This window comes from Eubalaena glacialis, chromosome 13 (genome assembly GCF_028564815.1).
Source record: "Eubalaena glacialis isolate mEubGla1 chromosome 13, mEubGla1.1.hap2.+ XY, whole genome shotgun sequence".
Taxonomy (NCBI): domain Eukaryota; kingdom Metazoa; phylum Chordata; class Mammalia; order Artiodactyla; family Balaenidae; genus Eubalaena; species Eubalaena glacialis.
In genome coordinates, this window is record NC_083728.1 from 86,238,183 (window position 1) to 86,259,522 (window position 21,340).

General features: G+C 57.3%; 1 protein-coding gene across 1 annotated transcript in view; it reads left to right on the plus strand.

The window, feature by feature from the left end:
• The first annotated feature begins 216 nt into the window (after positions 1–216).
• The window catches only part of SRRM3 (serine/arginine repetitive matrix 3), a 33,191-nt gene continuing 12,067 nt past the window's right edge, over positions 217–21,340 (plus strand). The window contains exons 1-10 of the mRNA XM_061208376.1: positions 217–449; positions 7,902–8,003; positions 15,958–16,086; positions 16,180–16,260; positions 16,747–16,776; positions 17,232–17,294; positions 17,417–17,452; positions 19,310–19,360; positions 19,929–20,033; positions 20,382–20,559. Of these exons, the coding sequence (XP_061064359.1) occupies positions 217–449; positions 7,902–8,003; positions 15,958–16,086; positions 16,180–16,260; positions 16,747–16,776; positions 17,232–17,294; positions 17,417–17,452; positions 19,310–19,360; positions 19,929–20,033; positions 20,382–20,559 (1,008 nt within the window). The remainder of the gene's footprint in view (positions 450–7,901; positions 8,004–15,957; positions 16,087–16,179; positions 16,261–16,746; positions 16,777–17,231; positions 17,295–17,416; positions 17,453–19,309; positions 19,361–19,928; positions 20,034–20,381; positions 20,560–21,340) is intronic.

A 21,340-nucleotide genomic window follows, 5' to 3' on the forward strand; every position in this document is an offset into this window, starting at 1 on the left:
CCTCATGCCCTGGGGTGTGACCCAAAGGTGCAAACCTGCCACCAGCCCGGCTCTGCAGCATGTGGGGAAGCGGATTAGAGCCGTGAGCGGTCCTTTAAATCTCCAGGATTAACCCGCGCCGAGAGGAGCTTAGCAGGTGGCCGAGAAGTGACCATCCCGCCGGGTGTCTGTGTCTACCCCGCAGGGCCGAGGCCAGCAGCTCCGGGAGCAGCCACCATGTCCTCCACAGTGAACAACGGGGCGGCCAGCATGCCGTCCCCGCCCGACGCGGCGAACGGCTTTCCGCAGCCGGGCGCTTCGTCGGGGGCCTGGCCGCGGGCGGAGGAGGAGCTGCGCGCCGCGGAGCCCGGCCTAGTGAAACGCGCGCACCGCGAGATCCTGGACCACGAGCGCAAGCGGCGCGTGGAGCTCAAGTGCATGGAGCTGCAGGAGATGATGGAGGAGCAGGGGTGAGTCGGCAGGGGGCGGGGCCGGGGTGGGGCACTGGGGGCGTGGAGGGAACCAAGGGCGGTGCCGGGGCGGAGCCAGCGTTGGGACCCGGGAGCCTGTAAGGTCAGAATCTGAACCATTGCAAGCCCAGCCGAACTTTCATTCATTTATTAGTTTATTCTACCAATAAGTCGTCTGGAACTCCTGCTCTATGTCAAGCTCTGACCTGGGCTTAGATTCGCAGAAGCCAAGGAGACACAGTCCATGCCTTCCAGAAATATCCAGCCCAGTGCAGGAGAGAGGCCTGTAAACATCAATGATAAATCAAGGCCTCAGTTTCCCCTTCTATAAAATGGGTGGATCGAGCTGTCTGGTCTCTGCCAAGCAGATGCTGCAGCCAGGCAAGAAAGCACAGTGGGCCCCTACTATGTGTGAGGGCTGCCTGTGGTTTCAGCAAAGGAATCCCACCCAGCAGCCACATCCGGAAGCTTAGGTTTCACCCTATCTAGTTCAGAACCAGTCGCAGGGGCACACAAGTGTGCCAGGCACTGTGCTGGGCAACGCTGGACCCCAGAGCCGAATCGGAGTCACTTCCTCAAAGACCGCCCTCCCAACCTCTATTCCTTCCCCATCTCAGGAGGGAAACAGACATGTTAACAACCAACTCCACCATAAGACAGATTAGAATCATGGTTATAGGACAGGACAGGAGAGGGTCAAGTGCTTCAGGAGCTCAGAGGGGAGATTATGAGAGAAGACATTTGAATGGGCCTTGAAGGACGTGTAGGAGTTCGTCAGGCTGAGAAGGAGGGGGTGTGCATTAATCAGTAAGGATTTAGGGACCTCCCCCTGAAAATCCAGTGGAGACAGGACAGCCCTCACACGTGGAGCTGGAGGCAAAGAAACAGAGAACAAAGCCATTCCCATCTGTGCAGCTCGAAGGAAAGCTGGTACTCCCAAGCCTCCCTTTTGCATCTGCCCTGAGTACTTTGAAACTACTGGGCCGGCTGTTGAGGGAGTCAAAGTGGGGAGCAGGGCCTGCCCATCAGGCTTGCACTGTCAGTGAGCTGAGAAATCAGAAATGCCCAGTGCATTAGGGCCTGGAGCCACATGGGGACAGACAGCCTGTGTACAGCAGTCCTTCCAAACCACATCTTTGTCTGTTCATCCAGGCCTCCTGGGCTCCCTAAGAGGCAGCCAAGACAAGGCTCACTGTCCCGTTGGAGCCCAGAAGACACTGAGGCTCAGAAAGAGATAGTCACCACCACCCAAGGCCCTCAGGAAGGCAGGGCCAAGGCTGCCAGGCAGGGCCACTTGTAGGAAAAGAAAGGGGCACGGGCACTTGGCGTTCACCTCCAGGTGGGGACCAGGTGGGGGTGGGGAGGGTCCCTGCAGAGAGGGACGGATGGGTGGAAGGCTGCTGAAGACAGACAGAAAGGAGGCTTCCAGCTGGCAATGAAAACAGGTTTGAGGAGCTGTGGATGTGGCCAAAGAAAAGAGCTCCCCAGGGGCAGAGTGGAGTAGCGGGTGGGAATGGAGTATCCTTCTGCAGAGAGAGTCCCAGACCTTAATTAAACCTGCAAATCCTGCTGAATTGGAAGACTCGAGGAGTGGAGGGAGTGTGGGCGTGGCTGGGGAACAGGGTGACTGGGACAGTAGAGAACCAGCCTTCTGTGCTTCATTCTAGGAAAACACCCCTTTCCCCTCCCAGAGCCCCGCCCCTTCCCCTCCCAGAGCCCCGCCCCTTCCCCTCCCAGAGCCCCGCCCCTTCCCCGTCACAGGGCCCCGCCCCCTCCCTCTCACAAAGCCCCGACCCTTCCCCTCACAGAGCCCCGCCCCCTTCCTAAGCCCCTTCCTCTTCACTGAACCTTCCCCTTCGGAAAGCCCTCCCCCTCACAGAGCCCCAACCTTTCGGGGGCCTTCCCTCCCCAACCGCCCCACCCCGCCGGTTGAATCTCCCCCTGCACTGGGAGGCTTATTATCCGACGAGGGCAGCCTCAGGTGGAGGGGGACAGCATTTGGCCGTGTCCCTGGTGTCCGTCCCCTGGCATCAAGGACTTACGCCTCTCTAGGAAGCACCCATCAGGCCTCCAGATGTTCCGTCAGGGGCCCTTCCCCCACCCAAGCTCTCACTCCAAGTGGTCCTTAGACTGGAGTCTCCCACAAAGCTCCAGCCCTGGCCTGTGACCTTGGGCAAGTCACAGCTACTGGCCTGTTAAATAGGAAGTTGTTCTGGGAATTCCTTGGCCGTCCAATGGTTAGGACTCCACGCTTTCACTGCTGAGGGCCCGGGTTTCCATCCCTGTTCGGGGAACTAAGATCCCGCAAGCCGGGCCGGGGGGGTGGTGGTGGTGGGGATAAATAAATAAACAAAAATAAGAATAAAAAGTTAAAAAAAAATTTTTTAAAGGTGGGGGGGGGAGTTGTTCCAAGTGTCCTGTGGACTAAGGGACATGCAGGGCTCCCGCACGCGGAGCCAATCCCCAGAAAGTGCTCCACAAACACTAGAGACCTTTGCTCTGTTATAAAATCCAGCCATTAATATCCATTTCTAGAAACGCTGGGTCATTCGCATTTATTTACCAGCTTCTCAGGCATTTGACAAATATTCCCATTAGTCACAGGAACACATATTCTTTGGCCCTGTTAAAAAGAAATCCCTTCCTTAATGTTGATGGATGGCGGCTAATTCACTGGTGATTGACGCTGCCTTCGGAGTCATCTTCCTGGGCAGCCTCCACGTGCAGCCGCAACCACCTTGGGGGTGGGGACAGCGCCCCCAGCCTTTGTGACGTGATGCTCCAGCTCCGGCCCCAAACATCCTCCCACATCCTACCCATGCCCCTTCCCATGAGGACACTGGAGGTGGACAGAGCAAGGCTCTGCCCCTAGCTGGGTCTGGAGCTTTGAATCCTCCCCTCTCCCTGTTCTGTTTCCTCATCTGTAAAATGGGAATAGTAAGGCCACCCACCCCCCCTCAGAGCTGTGGTGAAGATCAAATTAATGACCGAGGAAGTAATTATCTAGGAAATGCCGGATCTGAGCAAAGACAGGCAGAATGAAACATTTTCAACGCTGGGACCCTCTTTTAAAATGCATTGTGTGTCGGGCTTCCCTGGTGGCGCAGTGGTTGAGAATCTGCCTGCCAATGCAGGAGACACGGGTTCGTGCCCTGGTCTGGGAGGATCCCACATGCCGCGGAGCGACTGGGCCCGTGAGCCGCAATTACTGAGCCTGCGCGTCTGGAGCCTGTGCTCCGCAACGAGAGAGGCCGCGATGGTGAGAGGCCCGCGCACCGCGATGAAGAGTGGCCCCCGCTTGCCGCAACTAGAGAGGGCCCTCGCACAGAGGCGAAGACCCAACACAGCCATAAATAAATAAAATAAATAAAAATTAAAAAAAAAAAAAAAAAAAAAAGTGTTAAAATGCATTGTGTGGACTTCCCTGGTGGCGCAGTGGTTAAGCGTCCGCCTGCCAATGCAGGGAACAAGGGTTCGAGTCCTGGTCCGGGAAGATCCCACATGCCGCGGAGCAACTAAGCCCGTGCGCCGCAACTACTGAGCCTGCGCTCTACAGCCCGCGAACCACAACTACTGAGCCCACGCGCCACAACTACTGAAGCCCGCGTGCCTAGAGCCCGTGCTCTGCAACAAGAGAAGCCACCACAATGAGAAGCCCGCGCACCGCAACGAAGAGTAGCCGCCGCTCGCGCGACTGGAGAAAGCCCGTGTGCAGCAGTGAAGACCCGACGCAGCCAAATTAAAAAAAAAAAAGAAATGCATTGTCCCCTCCCCCCGCCCCAGCCCCAGAGGGCAACCCAGGAAGTCCCCAAGCAAAAATGAATTTGGCACATCCTTCCCGAAGAGTGAAGCGGCAATGAGGGAGCCAGACCGGCTTGGGAAGCAGCGGAGCCAGTAGGCTGTGGCGCTGAGACAGGCAGCCTTGCCCTGCCTACCCGCTTCCCCTGTCCAAGCCCTTGACTTTTAGCCAGCCAGGCCTCCTGCGTGGCCTTAAGTTGGCAGGTGCTGCCACATCCGCAGGGAGTGGATGATTTGGATACCAGCCTCCCTCTCCTCAGCCTTTGCCTCCTGGGAGAGCAGAGGGGAGAGGCCCAGGTGACTCCTGACCCGGAACCACGCTGACCTGGGAGGGGTCTAGGGTAGAAAAAGGCAGGGAGCCTGGGACGACTAGACCCTTTGTCCCCACAGCTCTGGGACAAATAATCCTCAATCAACTCCATTTATGGAGCACCTACTACGTGCCACGCACTGCGCAAAGTGCTTTATATGCATCATCTCCCTTAATCCTGTGACGACCTTGAAAGGCAGGTTACTAGCCCGTTTCACAGATGTAGAGGCTCAGGCTAAAAGAAGTATGCAGACTTGTCCAAGGTCACAGAGCTAGAAAGTGGGGGTGCTGGGATTCGAAAACAGGATGGCCTGGCTCTTCTGCCTCTCCTCGTAATGCCTATGGCCTCAGCTGAGAGGTGTGAGGGGAGAGGAGACTCCAGGTGGTGGTCACACTTGAGACCACTTCGCCCAATAACCAGATGTCCGCCCTGGGTCCTAGCTTCTCCCAGCAAGAAACCCCGGCGCGTAGAGGGGTCTTCCTGAGTCAGGTCAGTCCAGCAACAGCGGCCCCCCAACAGCAGGTGCTGGCGTTAGTCACCTCGCCTTACACCTGCCGGCTCTGGGATGAGCCCTAAGTCCCTGCACACGTCCTGCTCCAGGGCTTCATGAAATCCTGGGCTTCGCTCCCACCTCCCAGCCTTCACATGCTCTGTAGATCCCCAGGCATGCGGCTTGGACCCTGGCCTGAAGCCCCTCCCATACAGCTGGGGGTCTGGCCCAGTCTTGCTCTTGGTCCACCTCCTTCCGGACCCTGCCAGGTCCCAGGCCCCCTGCCGATGGCCCGGCCAGCTGGTGTCTCCCTCCCAGGGGTCTCTGAGTTGGGGGCTTGGCAGTGCTGAAGGGCCGATACTGTTTTTCTCTGTGCTGGTGACAATGACAAGCTGGTCTCCTGAGGAGAAGGTGAGATGGAAGCAGTTCCCCTGAGCCTCCACTGCTCAGAAAAGGACCAAGGATGTGACTCAGGGGATGTTTACAGTAGGAGGGATTCCCTCCTTCAGAGCCCGGTGACCGAGGGCTCTGTCCTGCCCAGCAAGCAAGGCCTAGGGACCTCCGGCTGAATGCTAAACAGGGACCAAGGTGGACACTTACAAGCCAAGGCCCAGCGCTGGTGAAGCTGGGTCAGTGGTGTCAGCACAGCAGGACCTGAGACACACACACTCCTGCGGAAACGGTGGGGGGTTGGAAGAGACGGGCTCCTCCCCCTGCCAGGCTGGACTCCATCCTCCCCATGGGGAGGGGTAAATTAGGAGATTGGGATTAACATATACACACTACTATATATAAAATAGATAACCAAGAAGGACCTGCTGTATAGCACAGGGAACTCGACTCAATATTTTGTAATAATCTATAAGGGAAAAGAAGCTGAAAAAGAATATACATGTGTGTACATATAACTGAATCACTTTGCTGTACACCTGAAACTAACACAACATTGTAAATCAACAACACGTCAATTAAAAAAAAGAAAAGAAAAAAATGGTTAAAATGGTGAAAAAAAATCCTCCCTATAGTGGGCCACAGAGGTGGCCAAACCTATAGAGGGTGACACCCCAGCTGGGGGTCAGGGGACACATGGTTAAGAAGTAGGTATTGCTCCCCTCCTAACCGCCCCCCCCCGACATATTCAATCGGTTCCTGAGTCCCAGCCATTCTCCCTACCAGATGGTATTTCGTCCACTTCTCCCCCTCCATCTTCACGCCCACTCTCTAGCTCTGACCTCAGCACCTCCCCCCTGAACCCCTGCCGTAGCCCAGGGCCAGCCTCCCTCTCCTCCAGCCACATGGCCACCAGAGCCATCTTTCCAAAATGAAAATTCCACCTTCGAACTCTTCAATCCTCTCCATCACCATCTACTCATTTATCAAATATTTTTGGATGCCACGTGTGGCAGGCAAGGTGCCAGGTGCTGGGGACACAGCAGCAATTCAGACAGACAAGGTCCCTGCCCTCAGGGAACTCCCAGGCCAGTGCAGGCTGCAGAGGAGTCAACGGATGATGACTAGCACACGAACCACCTGCCGGGAACCGGGAAGCTCAGTTTGCTATGGAAACACAAACGTTGACACCTAACCTGGTGGGGGGGTGGGAATCCATCCTGCTGTAAACATGCCATGAGTCACATCTTTGTGCTTAGCCACGGTTACTTCCGCAGAGTAAACCTGGAAGTTAATTTATGAATCAAAAGCTGTATTCATTTTTCTTTAAGCCTTTTGAAAAGAATTGCCAAATTGCTCTCCAAAAAGGCGGGGTCAATCCCAAATGCTTGCTGAAGGAGAGGAAGGAAGGAGAAAAGAGATGGGGTCCCTGAGAGGGAACAATGTACCATTTTCATGGACAGGCTGAGTGGGGCGGGCTGGGCCTGCTGTGTGCACAGAGGGTGGATGGTCAGATGACAAAGAAGATGGGACCCCGGTTCCTATTTGGTCACCATATTTTCTGTCCAGGACAATGACTTGTAGCCCAGGAAGGGGAGAGGGTGGGAGCCTGGGGCGCCAAGACTCAATCAGCAGCATCCACTGGGCAGCTGTGTGTGCTGGGCACAGGGCCGGGGGCTGGGTGAGCACAGAACCCCCCCACCCCGGGAGCAGCATGGACATGGGCTGAGAGACCAGGGCAGCTGTCACAGTGGTGGTGTGAGAGAGGTTACAACCAAGCCCAGGGTGTGGGAACAAGGATGAGGGGTAGATAATTCTGGGCTTTGGTCCCTAGCCTCAGGGAGGGAGGGAGAGCGGAGTAGAGAAGTCGGGAGCTTCCATCCAAGGCCCAGACTTCATCCACCCCCCATCCCAAGCTGGGAAGCAATGGATCTACCCCTGGGATCCTGGGCCAGCCACCTGGCAGCCTAGACCTTGCAGAGGCGGGGATGCCCTGAGGATCTCCCCAGGCTATTGTGAGGATCAGAGGTCCTTGAGGCCAGGAAAGCAGAAAAGGCCATGTATGTGTCAAGGCCAGGGGTCTCACTTGTCCCCTAAAATGTCTCCAGAGAGTGACTGCAGCCTGGACGTGGGAGGGAGGCCTGCCCTGGGGTGGGGGAGGGCCAGGAGGAAGGGCCCCGTCTCCCCTGGTGGGTCTCCCCACTTCTGGGAACAACACTTCCTTTAGTTTATGTGTTTGTTTGGCTGGTAGTTTGTTTGTTTAGTTGATTGGTTGGCTGAGTTGGTGCAAAACGGGTAGGCCTTGAGCACTGAGAATCTTGGTGGTGGTGTGACCTAGGACAGGTCGTTGCAAGCTGGAAGGTGCCCACATGACTGAGGGCTGGGGGGATGGGCTGGGGGGCGGGCAGGTGGGGAGGAAACCAAAGCCAAGACAGCAGTTCTCATCTTCCCTGTGCCCCACAGGTACTCAGAGGAGGAGACCCGGCAGAAGGTCAGGACTTTCCGGCAGATGCTGATGGAGAAGGAGGGGATGCTCACCAGGGAGGACCGGCCTGGGGGCCACGTGTGAGTGCTGCCTGGGTGGGGGCAGGGCACAGGGAGAGTGCAGGCTCAGGCAGCCGCTGGGGGCCAGAGGGGCCTTTCCCAGGGCTCCCTAAGTTGGTCGGGGCTGGAGCGGGGGAGAAAGAGGAGGAGGAGGAGAGGGCATGGGTCTTGTCCACTGGAAGCTCTGGCCTGGCCCAGGGCGCTAGCAGGAGCTGCTGGGCATCCCCGAGGCCCTCTCCCTGTGCCCTGGGTTCTATCTATCGCCCAGCGGTAGGGGAGGCACCCCAGATCTCAGCTCTGGGAATCCTGGGCTGCGAATCAGGAACTTGAGAAATGTTCTCACCCTGGTGTTGTCAGTGACGGAGAGGCTAGTCCCTCTGCCCCAACTACTACCGCCTAGGAAGCGGCCTCCAGAGCAAGCACAGACTCTGGAGAATAAGAACTAATGCACCAAATGCCATTGCTGGCTTAGCCAAAGGCTTATCGGGTACAGAGAGCATGGGCTCTGCGGCGGTCACATCTCTGCAGCTGTCACAGGACAGGAGGAGCATTGGGGTGCTGTGGCCCCCCGGGTGGGCTTGGGATCAAACAGGGAAGTTATAGGGAGGCCGACTTTGTCTCAGATTACAGGAGAACCGTCAACCACTCAAAACCATATGAAATGGCGCAGCTGCTGTAGGAGGGCGGGGACTGCAAGTGTCCAGGCATGGCTGGCTGATGGCCTCTTGCTGGGTCCCTAAGTCCCTGTGCACCTTTACTGGCACAAAAATAAAACGACAGCAGCATCTTCTGAGCGACTTTCCTGTTGCCGTTGTCTTGAGGGCAAACAGCATGGCAGGAGTAGATGGACCTCGATGGGCAGCGGGGAAGCCCTTTCTGCAGAAATTCTAGACTGCTGGGGGCTCCCGGGGTGGGGGGGTTCCCCTCCTAACCCCACTTAACCTCACCTCTCTGGCTTGAGTAGGAGCAGAAGCTGTCAGGGGGGCTTCCCTGGAGGTCTGGTGGTTAGGACTCTGCGCTTCCACTGCAGGGGGCGGGGGTTCGATCCCTGGTCAGGGAACTAAGGTCCCACGTGCTGCACAGCGCGGCCAAAAAGAAAAAAGAAAAAAAGAAGAAGCAGAGTCACGGCAGCCTCGGGTTTGTGGGGGGCTCATGGGTGATCTGGGGGAGCCTGGCTCAGCGGGGCTGCTCTCTCCTCCCCGGAGGTGGGAAGAAGTCATACCACCACCACCTCCTTCTCTCCAGCTTCCCAGAACCCACAGCACCCCTCAGCAACTGCTGTGCCCACCTCACTGATGCCCGAAGGTCCCCACCACCACCAAACAGGGCGAGCCCCTCCCTCCCTTCCCTTCTCAAACCTCCTGACAACCAGATGCTCCCGCTGCTGCCCGCACCACCTCCAAACCCACCAGGTCCTGCCTTTCTGACCTGTGTCCCCCCAATTCCCCCCAGGGCTCTTCTGGAAAGTCAGCCACGCTTTCCTCTTCCATCCAGTGTGAGGGCGGGAGGCCTCATCCGGAAGCTACCTTTGCCACCTTCTCTGGGCCCTTCCAGCGATAACCGCCCCTCCAGCCCAAACCTGCCATCCTGCCTGCCCTCTCCTGGGCGCCTTCTTAATCTACTCCGTGTCCTTCCTCAATTCTGCCGTCTCCTCCAGCTTCCAGCCCACATGTTTCTCTCCTATTTCCACCACATTTCTGCAGAGCATGTGGTACACGTTGTCTCCACTTCCTTAAGCCATGGAGCTCTGGCTTCTTGCCCCCATGACTCCGGTGACCTGCTTGGGCTGTGGCTGCCTGAGCCCTACTTAGCACGGCCCGGGCTCCTCTGCAGGCCTGGCCTCTCTCTGGCACATGCCACCACTGTACTTCCCCAGTGGAAACCTGCTTTTCCCCCTGGCTTCCAAGATTCAGTTCTTTGGGAGTTTCCTCCTACCCCTCTGATGGCTTCTGCTCCTCCCTGACTCCTGCCCACTTCTCAGATGTTGGCTCCCCGCAAGGATCTGTCATGTCCTCAGGTCTCTTCCCCAGGTCTGCCTTCCCTCTTCTTCCTGGGGAATCTCATCCATCCCCCAGCTGGAACGCTCTCCTGTTAGTGGATGACTCCCAAGTCTTTTCCAGAAGTCCTGATCTTCTCTTTCCTGGAATGAATGAATGAATGATGCAATTAAGAACTGGGACACATTGGGAAGGATGTCATGGAGAGGTTGCAGTGTCCATCATCAGAAGGAATGTCCTTGAGGGTCTGTGCTGTATGCCGAACCCTGCGCTAGTGCTATGAGGGGGGCGGGGGTGGGGGGAGGGAAAGACTGCCCCTGCTCCCTGGGTGGAAACACAAACCTCCAACCTGAAACCAGGAATTACTGGCAGCCACGGACAAGAAGCAACAATGTGGCCACTTGAACAACTTAGTCTCAAGCTCTGTGCGTGTTTGGTGGGGGAAGAGAGACAGGCTAGGGTGGTCGGTCAGGAAGGGTTCCTCGGAAGAGGCAGTGTCAGGAAGACTTGACAGTCAAGGAGGACTCCTGCTCTGGAAGCAGAGGAGAATATAGACTTGGCAGGGTCCTGGGATCCTACTAGAATATTAGAAGACATTGAGGACAAGTTCGTTATCAGTTTTGTTTACTGCTGTATCCCTGGTGCCTAAAATAGTGTGGTTTGCCCAATCTCCCCCAAAGCCTCAGTTTCCTCCTTTACACAGGGAAGGGGTGAGACCAGAAGCCTTCTTCTAGCTCAGGCAGCCAAAATGGTATGAAAATAGCGTTGCAAACAGTGACTGCAGCAGTGACGGTGGCCTGGATTACTCCCGGGCTGGGAAGAGTTGTTTGTGGTGCTGAACCCAAGGCCAGAGGCAGAGAGGTGACAGAGGGCTAGCAACAGATTGGTCATATGCCTTCCTGTGGACCTGCCATCCGACCAGGTCTTCAGTTCTTAGTTCAGAGTACAGGCTAGTGGAGGGAGAGTGTGTGCTCTGGCATCAGACACCCCACCTGTCTTAACCTCTAAGTTCAGTATTAACCCCCTGAGCTCTGTATCCCAGCTCCACCACACCCCAGCTGTGTGACTTGGGTAGGTCCTTGATTTCTGTGGGCCTTCAGTTCTTTATTTATAAAATGCAGATATTAGTACCATCCTCAAAGGATTGTAGAGGAAATTAACTGAAACAGTGACTGTAAGTGTGAGGAGTAGTGGCTGGCACACAGCAGACGTACATCACCACTGGATGATCACCACCACTGTCTTAGGCACCTCGGGCTGCTATAACACAGTACCGTAAACTGGGTGCCTTGATCTACAACAGAAACTTATTTTTCACTGTTCTGGAGGCCGGAAGTCTGAGATCATGGAGTAGTCCCCTCCAGTCTACTCTCCACACTGGACACCAGAACATCATACCGCGGTGTTCTGGGTGTGATCCCATAGATGGTAAGAGCCAGTGGAAGGCTTTTGAGAGGTGTGATGTGGTCAGACAGGTGTTTAGGGGCTTTCTCCTTTGGCAGATGGATCAGATGGGTGAAACTACAAGGAGAACAGTGGGGCAGCTGGCACTCTAATCTGGGAGAGAAGTGATGGAGAGTGTGGTCCCAGAGACACTGAGAGAGGACATGCTTTTGTCTGGAAACTGATTCATGTGGGGAGTCCTATTTTGCCCCAGAAAACTTCTGTGGTTCCCCACCCTCCAGGCAATCAAATTTGGATTCTCTGGCCTGGCACTCAAGGCTCTCCACACTCTAGACCCAGCCTGGCTTCCCACTCCCAGTATCACGCAGTAGCCAGCCCGACCTGCTGGCAGCTCGCAGCCATGTCCTGCACATTCTCACTTCCACGCCTTTGCTCATCCTGGGCCCTCAGCCGGAAACACCCTTGTGCACGGGTTCGAATATACCCCATCATTCAAGGCTGCCTCTAGAAACCACTTTATTCCTGGGATAAAAGTAAAATCTTCTTCTCTTTGGGATATATACAATGTTTTCTTTACTTCTATGTCTGTTATCGGTTCTTTGTTCTTTTTTTCACTTTAATAGACAACCTTTAAGAATAATTGTTTTCATCACTATATAATGCACATCCCGTATATGGACATAAGATTATATTGCATCTTGGTTTGTAAGAGCGCAGAACCATTAAAGTTTACTCTGGATACTTTAAAAAAAGATTAATTGTTTTCATAGTTATGTAATATAACACAATGTTTGGGAGAGAGGGTTTCTGGAAAACGATATTCATATGCTACTTCCTAAAACAATGAGCAAATGCCAGTGTTTTTTTTTTCCCATGTGTCTAATTTTATACATAGTGTGACCTCTCCATGCCTCATATTTTTGCTATGAGGATATCAATGATGATACCCACATCAGAGGCTTGTTGAGTATTAAATGACTGAATGAGATAAATATATGTAAAGTGTTCAGAACAGCACGCGGCACCTGCCTTAGATTAGTGTCATATGCACTTGTCATATTTTTGCCCTGTGCTGTGAGGCGCTACAGGAGAGGCCCCAGGCCTGATGAGGCAGGAGAGGCCCTTGTTCCCGCCACCCCTGCCCCCTCCCCCCAGCCCCGGGGAAGGCCTGGCACACAGGCTGAATGAGTGAACGGAGAGGGCAGCCCCTTTGCCTGGAATCCTCCTCCTCTTCTGTCTGGATTCATTCATCTGTCAATGGGCCATTAGGCTCCTGGCAAATGGGAAACAGAAGCAGTTAATTAGCGAAACTGCTGTCAGGAGGAAGAGCCTGTGACTGGCAGTCTCTTCCCAGGTCAGAGCCCTTCCTGGGAAGCCTGTCCAACAGGCGTTCCATGCGGTGCTGGGTTCAACCTCGATTTGCCCTTGGTCCCTCTGCAGTGGGCTCCAGCTGGGCTTACTTTGGTCAGCTCTGTGGGGTTCAGTTCGTTCCGTCACAGGGGAGGAATGCCTCCCCTGCCTATTCCACAGTCGTGGTGAGGAGTAAACTAACTAACAAACGTGAACTTAAGAGCAGGAAATGCTAAACAAATCTAGAATTCAGTGCGCACACCCACAGCTGTGTCTACAGAGCAGGGAGGGGACTGCTGAGCTAACATCCACAGCAGGGAAGCCCAGCCAGCAGAGTCGAGGGCCGTCCTGTTTGCACATGAATTCTCAAAGCCAATTGCATAGGTGAACTTACATTCTTAATCAAAGGTCCCCCACAATAGGAGATGTTCCTTTCCCTCTCCGGGCCTCAGTTTTCTCATCTATGAAGTGGGGGCGTGCAAATTTCTCTAAATCAGGAACTGGTTCTAAGTGGGATTTGAACTGTGGAGAGCCATCTAAACATTAGAGAACATTCTTATTAGTGATATTATCAACCAGGAAGGTCAGGACAGGAGAACCCAGTGTTCTAGCCCTGGGAGAGCCTGCAAAGTGGACATAATGGTACCAGCCGCATAAAACCAGCAAGAGAGGCCTCAGCATAGGCCCATTTATACCCCTGGAACTGCCAGGGAAAGTCTTACCAGAAGGTTCTGAAACCTTGTGCATCTCCCTGAGCCTGGATCTCCCCACGCCTGTCTTCCAGTGCTCCCAGCAGACAAGATCAACCTCCCAGAAAGGACTGGAAAGTGAGAGAGGTCAAATGATAAGGTCCCAGGGAGGGAGGATGGGGCAGAGGGGAGGGAGCTCTGTCCCTGGGACAGAGGTAGAAAGGAAAGATGTCTCTAGGGGTGCAGCCAGCACAATGAGGAGGGCCCAGTGAGGGCCTGTATTCAGTGGCTAACCCACCTCGGATATTAGGAGGCAAGGAAGGATTCCTGCAGAAGGCAGGGCCCAAACTGAGCTGTTTCATTTTGTAAATAACCTTCATCATTTTTGTGTTAGGATAAACGGAAGCTCCCTCCTCCCACTGGCTCACCCACACGATGTTTGTGGTACCCTTCAGTTTTGCTAAAGACTGCGTTTTATGTGTCAGGCATTTGTGTGGCTGAGGGCTGTGTGGGGGGCAATGGGCCCTGGGACAGGCCCAGGAGTTGGAGATTTCAGGGACAGGAAGTAGGAGGCCACTGGCTTCAGGAAGAGGAGCACGGGGAAGAGTAGAGAGGTTTGAATGAAGGGATGTGCGGGTGTTTGGCTCTGCAGGGGCAGGGGAATGACGTGAGCCTCCATCACCCCAGAAACACCTCCCATCACACCAGGGCCAGGATAGTGTTTGGGATCCAAATGACATTCTTGACACGAGCCTCAAGGCTAGCTAACCCTGTCAGATATGGGTTACATTCTTTTTTTTTCAAATACAAAAATCAGTCTTCAAAGAGCTGCTTAGTGGGTGCTCTGCCGGAGATGTGTCCCTGAAAATTCTTTCACCTTGTGGCTGTGATCTACCTTCCTTGCTCTGTTTCTCTTTCATGTGTCAAAACTGCTTTTCTCCCTGGAAGAGCAGGTGTTGGTGTGTGAGTGTCTGACAGAGGTCCCTCCATCTAGCAATGGTGACCGTGTGTGCAGGACAACAGTCGCGGGCCAGGCCTCATGTCAGGAGCTTCATAGAATCTTACTTAATCCTCTCCTCAAAGCTGGGATATTCTTTTCCTCGTTGTATAGATAAGGAGCTGGAGGCGCAGTGAGCGTGGTCATGCCTGAATTCAGACCTGTCTGTGTGAATCCAAAGCTTATGTCACGTCCTTAATGCTCTGCCATCCAAGCCCTGGACTCCCTCGCTCTGGGCAGGAAAAAGATGAGCCCGGTGAAACCAGGCCTGAGCCTCCATCTGGGAGGGGCACTGTCTGAGCCAGCACGGAGTGAAAAATGGAAGATGGGGTGGGGGCATCACCCTGGAGCTGGGCCTTTGGAGGGTTATTTCCAGGCGTGTTCAATAAAAAACAAAGTTACACAGCATCTGGGACCTCAGTGAACTGTCCCAACAACGCTATGACGTAATTAGCATTCTTATCTTGGAGAAGAGGCTCAGAGAGGGAGCATGACAGGCACTGGGTCACACAGTGACTCAGGGACAGCACATAATGAGGGCACATCTGCAGCTTCAAAGTTCCTGCTCTTGCCTTAAGCCCAGTGGCCTTTAGGAAGAATCTCCACTCTTCCAAGTGCCCGCAGGGAGCAAACATCTGTGGCAGAAGATGGCTGGGGGCTCCTAAGCCGGTAGCAGGGACGAGATGACGCGGTCCCCGCTGAGCGAAGCGGAGAGCTCGGCAAGATGGATGGGGAGCATGGGGGGCGGGCAGAGTGCAGAGGCCTGTGCCGACTGCCACTGGGCAGTGATTGATGACAGCCTGGCAGCGGGAGAAGAGCCGCCAGGCCTCCAGAGGCTGCAGAGAGGAGGGCAAGGAGAGGCTATGAATATTTCAGAGATGCAGAAGGGGCTGGAGGGAGGCACTCCGGCAGGGGAGGGGGCTCAGGGACCGCGGGATTAAGGATGGACAGATATCAGAGAGGGGGCAGCTAAGAAAGGGGGAAGGGGCTCTCTGAGAAAGCGGGGCTCAGTGAGGGAAAAGGGGAGCTGGGGAGGGGACAGGGGCTCTGAAATAGGACGCTGGGGTTAAGGCTGCAGGGATCAGTGAAAGGGGCTCAACGAGGGAAGAGGGGGCTCAGTGGGGGGGACTGGGGCGCATTGGATGGGACTGAGGGACAAAGAATCAGTGTCGGGAGGGGCCTCGGCGAGGGGAGGGGCCTCACTAAGGAGGAGGGGGCTCCCAGAGGGTGAGAACTTAGAAGGAGGAGGGCTAAGTGAGGGGGCAGGGCTCCGTACTCTTCTTTCTCTTTTGCAAAATATGGCATCGTTGAGAATGGGGACAAAATATAGCATCGTTGAGGCTGGGGCCCTGTAAGGGAGGCTCCCGGTCGGGTTACCCAGATCCCCGCCTGACCCTCTAAAGGTCGGGGCCGCAGACCCGGGTGCCGGCGCATTCCGACCTTGCCGCCCGGCCAGGCCCCGGTGCGCCGCGCGGAGAAAGGGGCCGCCGGAAGGCCGGGCCGCGGTGGCGGGTGCTGAGCGTCCCTGTCGCCGGCAGCGTGGCGGAGACCCCGCGGCTGATCGAGGGCACCGAGCCGGGCCTGGAGTACGCGCCCTTCGACGAGGACGACGGCCCGGTGGACTGCGGCTGCCCGGCCGCCTGCTACCGGGGGCACCGGGGGTACAGGTCAGCGCCCGCCGCGGCGGGGGGGGGGCAGATGGGGCCACCCCTCTCCCCTCACCTCTGCCCCACCCCCACCCCCCGCCCCTTCTCACCCAGGACCAAGCACTGGTCCAGCAGCTCGGCGTCGCCCCCTCCCAAGAAGAAGAAGAAAAAGAAAGGCGGCCACCGGAGAAGCCGGTGAGAGCTGCCACCGGCCAGCGGGGACGGGAGGAGAACGGTGGGGCCCCCAGGTGCCCATCCCTCGGCTGGCAAGGCGCCAACGCCTCACTGTGGGCCCCGCCCCTCGCTGAACCCCTCTGCCCTTACTGAATCCCTCCCCCTCACTGCGCTGCCCCCCCAAGAGCCCCTCCCCTTCACCAGGCCCCTCCCCCCACTGAGTACCCACCCCCACCACTGGCACTCACCTGCCCCAGAACTGGACACACTGACCCAGCCCCCCCCGCCTCGGTCCACCTGCTCTTCATCCCCCAGCGCCCTCTCCAGGGCTCCTGCCTCCACCACCAGCTTGAGTGGCCAGGGGAGGAGGGGTTTGGCTGGTGTCCTCTGGTTCCCCGTCTCTATGTGCCTTCTCCCCTGTGCTAAGTGAGACCCTGGCCAATGTCTGGGGCCCCAGCTAACCCCGCCCAATTGTCTGTCTCCCCTTCTTTCTCCCCCCGCCCTCAGCAAAAAGAGGAGACTAGACTCCGAGTGCAGGTCAGTAATGAAGGCGGGTCAGGGATGGACGGGCTGGGCCTGGAGAGGATGTCTGTGGGTGGGAGAGAGTCCAAGGCCATCCCCCAGAGGCTGGAGACCTGCCACCTCAGGGCCTGGACCCTGGACACGGCCAACATGCCAGCTTTTCCCCACAGAGGCCAGAAATTCCATCATTGGAGCCTCTAACCTTTGGGTTTGAAACAGTCCTCGCTCACAATGCCCAGAAGGCTGGAAAGGTGATGAGGGGACAACACAGGCAGCTCCATCAACTACCCTTAGGGACCTTGTGGACCTTCAGGGCCTCGGTTCATTCTGTACAATGGCAGTTGGCTTCAAGCCCTGGAATCCCCTTTCCAGCTTTGAGGCCCCAGGCACCCAGGGTTCCCCAGCCATTTCCACCGCCCCTCATCCCAGGGCCCCAGTTCACTAGACCCCCACCTCCACTGTGTCCGCAGCTGTGGGAGCTCCTCACCCCTGCGCAAGAGGAAGAAGAATGTGAAGAAACACCGCCGAGACAGGTACCCTCCCTCCCCGGGGGCCTCCTCTCACTTCCGCCGCCCCCGCCGTGACCAAGGCTGTGCAGATCCTGTCCTCAGGCCACCCCAGGCATGCTCAAGAGAACACTTTTATGGCCCTACAGGTCTGATTCTGGGTCCCGGAGGAAGAGACGGCACAGGTGAGTGGCGCCCTTTGGAGGCGGGACAGGAGGATGTGGACAGAGGCCAGTGCCCCCCTGCAGGGACCAAGGAAGCCATGATGGGAGGGGTGTTGCCAGGGTCCCGTCCTGCTCCCTCTTCCCACTCCAGGGACTCCTCCCCAGAGCCAGACAGGGGACTGGAGGGTGGGGGGCGGAGGGGGAAGGCCAACTGCAACCCTTGCCTGCCCCATGAGTCAGCCTTGCCTTGGGGGCCCCAAGAATTTCCAGACAACACAGTATACTGGTCCAGTGTGCAAGGGGTGCAGCCGTGGAGGTGCCAGTCGGGAAGGCAGAAGCATCAGGACCCCAAGTTTGCAGGGAAAGGGCATGACAGGCAGAAGGACGTTCTCGAGCTAGGAGGGCTCAGCGGACAGGAGACGGGGTGAGCGGGCTGTGCCTGCAGGTGGCGTTTCTGGGGGGCAGGTATCAGCCCCCAACAAGCCTGGCTGCCAGGCTATGAAGCCTCCACTCAGGTGGGGCTGGGAGCCAGCAGGGGTCTCTGAGCAGGACAGCGGCTTGCTCAGGATGGATTGCAGAGGGGAGAGGAGGTGTAAGGCCGGAACCGGGCAGAGGTAGGGGTGTGGAAAGGAGTGGAAAACTCAGCATGGAGGAAAGGACGATGTGGGGCAGTCACATCCCCACTGTTGGCGCTGGAGCCAGACCCCCTCCCAGCAGCCCTGGGGAGGGGCAGAGTCCCTGGTCCCATTCCCGCAGTGAGAATTTGCCCACGGCCACTTGCAAGGTGGGGGAGGAGCCTAAACAAACACCTCCTCCTGTCCCTCCAATTTCCCGTCTCTCCCCCTTGTGCCCCCGCTCCGGTCCTTCAGGGTCAGTGTGGGCCCCTTACCGCCCCCCAGTGGTCACCAACCGCTTGCACAGATCCTCTGTCCCGCTCCCATCGGTCCTGGGAAAGACCTAGAGGTGAGCTAGGGCCAGACCAGCTCCAGAGGGGGAGACTGAGGCCCGAAGCAGGCAGCACGAGTTCTAGAACCCAAACCTCTGGACTCTTAGGCCTGCCCCCCACCCAACTCTGCTCTTGTGTGAAACACATTCTGGCGTTTCTTAGCATCACCTCATTGTTTGGTCAGAAGGAGGCATCGGTTCAGGACTAGAGGGACTGAGCAGGAATCTGGTGGCATCAGGGAGGGTGAGGCTGAGAGACCTACAGGGTGAGACCTTAGAAGCCTGATCAGAAACTTCTCAGTCCATTTGTCAAAGGCAGAAGGAGGTGGGCTGTGGGGCTAACCCCAGAGAGCTGGATGAGATGAGATGGGGTTTGAGTAGCCCCAAAGCAGGAAGATCATCATGTCCAAGGGAAATCATTTCTTTCCTAAACCCCGAGGCTGGGCCACAGTCTGAGGGGACAGAGAGGCAGGAGGCCTGGACCCTACCCTAGAGAGCCCCATCTGAGGGAACCTGGGGCACGGGGGACGCAAATGAGGTGTGGAGGGGCCACCCCCACCATGGCAACACATCAGAGGGGCCTATCCCAAGACCAATGCCAGAAGGAAAGGGCAGGTCACCCCTCCTTCTGGGGCCATAGCCACATCTCCTATGGCACTGCCAGAGGGAACAGCAGTTGGGGCCCAGGCAGGAGGTGATCCAAGCCAGGACTTACAGGAGAAGGAGGGAATAAGGCCTGGCACAGTAAAAGGGACAAAAGCAGTGGGGTGGGGTGGGCAAGCCCACGCCAGCCAGGGAGTCTCAGGTACGGGAGAGGAACACATCTCAGATCCACACCTGGACACAGCCAGCTCCAGAGCTCGAAGGCCCCGCCCTCCCCCGGCCAGCTCAGGGCTCAGGCTGTGCTGTCACGGTAGCCTCTGCTTTCTGTAGATCTCGAAGCCCCAAGAGCAAAAGAAAAGAAAAGAACAAAGAAAGGAAGAGGTGAGTACCCTCCACCCCTCTCCAGCCCCTCAGCCCGCTCCCCTCCCCGACCCGCACAGAAAACCTGGCCTTCTACAATCACAGAATCAGGCCCTTGAAGATAGCTCATGTTGTCCCCGCTGCCCAGAAGGAAAAATTCAGACCCAGAGAGGAAGCCAAGAGCCCCCATGAGTCGGTGGCAGAGCTGGAAGTGGAACCCAGACCTGTGGCCTCCCAGGCCAGGGTCCTTTCAAGTTCAGTCCTTGTGACTCCCCTGCATCCCCCCCCCATCCCAGTCACAAGAACACCAACTGAGGGGCGAGTGAGGTCTTGGGGGGCCGGGACTGTCTACAGAAAAGGATGCCTTTTTCCTAATTCTGACAAATGACCACATGGACTAGCTCGCAGGGTTTGTGTTATTTTCGTATGAGGCTATTTTTGTAAGAGACTATTGTGGGGGGCTGGGGGGGAGACTATGGGGGCAGCAGCGGGGGGCAGGGAGGTCAGCAGAGGCTTCCATCAGGCCTTCACAGGGATCCCCCCTGGGGAGGTGGGGCAGAACTCGAGTACAGCCTGATTTCTTTCCCAGGCCACATGCAGAGTCCCCAGGCCGGAGGTCCCATCGCCACAGCAGCGGCAGCCCCCACAGTCCCTCACTGTCCTCCCATTACAGTGATTCCAGATCACCCAGCAGGTAGGCCGCGGGCCACTGGGAGCGCTCAGGTGTGGCTGAGCTCCCTTTCCGCTGGAGGGAGGGGACCTGCAGTTTAAACACTCCCCCATCCCCAGGGCTGGGGAGCGGGGCTGACAGACTGCAGCCCAGCAGTGGGTAGAAATTTACCAGGGCTGAGCTGCGGCCCACGCCCAAGGGCGCCCCAGACCCTGAATGGAAACCGAGGCAGTGTGCGGGCTGGGGCCTTGCTCTCTCCATGCCAGGGTTTCCCGGCGCAGTGAGGGGACGGGGGTGGGGGTAGGGCTGCCTTTCGAGCCTGGCACCGGCCGCTTGCACACGGGGCGTCCCAAGCCGGCTCCCCCCATGTAGGCTGAGTCCCAAGCACCGAGACGACGGGCGGAAGACGGGCAGCCAGCGGTCCAGCGGGAGCCGGTCTCCTTCCCCGTCCGGCGGCAGCGGATGGGGGTCACCGCAGCAGAACGGCGGCAGCAGGCAGCGGAGCGGAGCTCACGGGGGCCGCCCCGGCTCGGCGCACAGCTCGCTCGATGTACGTACGCTTGGCTTTGCAGAGGGTTCCCGCGCCGCGCGGGCTGCGCCGAGCTGGGTCGGGGCGGAGCTGGGTCGGGCCGGGTCGCCGCGGGGCAGGGGCCAGTGAGTGCGTCACGGGGGCGGGGCCGGCCGCTCCCCCCTCCCAGGCGCCCTCCCCGCACCCGAGCGGCCAGGAATGCTGGTGTCAGGGTGAGGGGGGCCTGCACCCTTGACCTTGGCCAACTGAAGGCCAGAGAAGGTTGACCACAGGGGCGCTCAGCCAGTTGGGTAAAGAGCTGGAAAGGAAACAAGGCCTCCTGCCTCCCTTCCCCCAGGCATATTGGGGTGGGAGGGAGCATGGACATTGGTAGGGATCGCAATCGGGAACAGGATTCAAGAGTCAGGACCTCCCTGGGGCATCACTTGGGCCCTGAGCCTCCCTCTCCCCACAAAGTCCTTTACCCCCGTGGAAAGCCCGCCCTCCCTCAAGCCCCTTATAGCCCCTCTCCTCCTCCCAGATCCCTCCCCCATCTCAGTCCCCTTGCTGCCACAGAGCTGCATTTCTAAAGTCCCTGCTCCAAGAAAAATCTGTCCTTTCCCGGGCACTGCCCACACGTGGACAGGTGTCTCAAACCTGTGGGCTCCACTTCCCATGGCCCATCCTTCCTAAGGCATCTCCCAGCGCACTCACTGCTGCCTCAGAGATACTGTCCCCACCCCCCCACCCCCCCAGGAGGCGAACAAACTCCTGGAGAGCCACAGGCAGGTGTGGTGACGGTAGGAGCTGGCGGAGCCTTTCC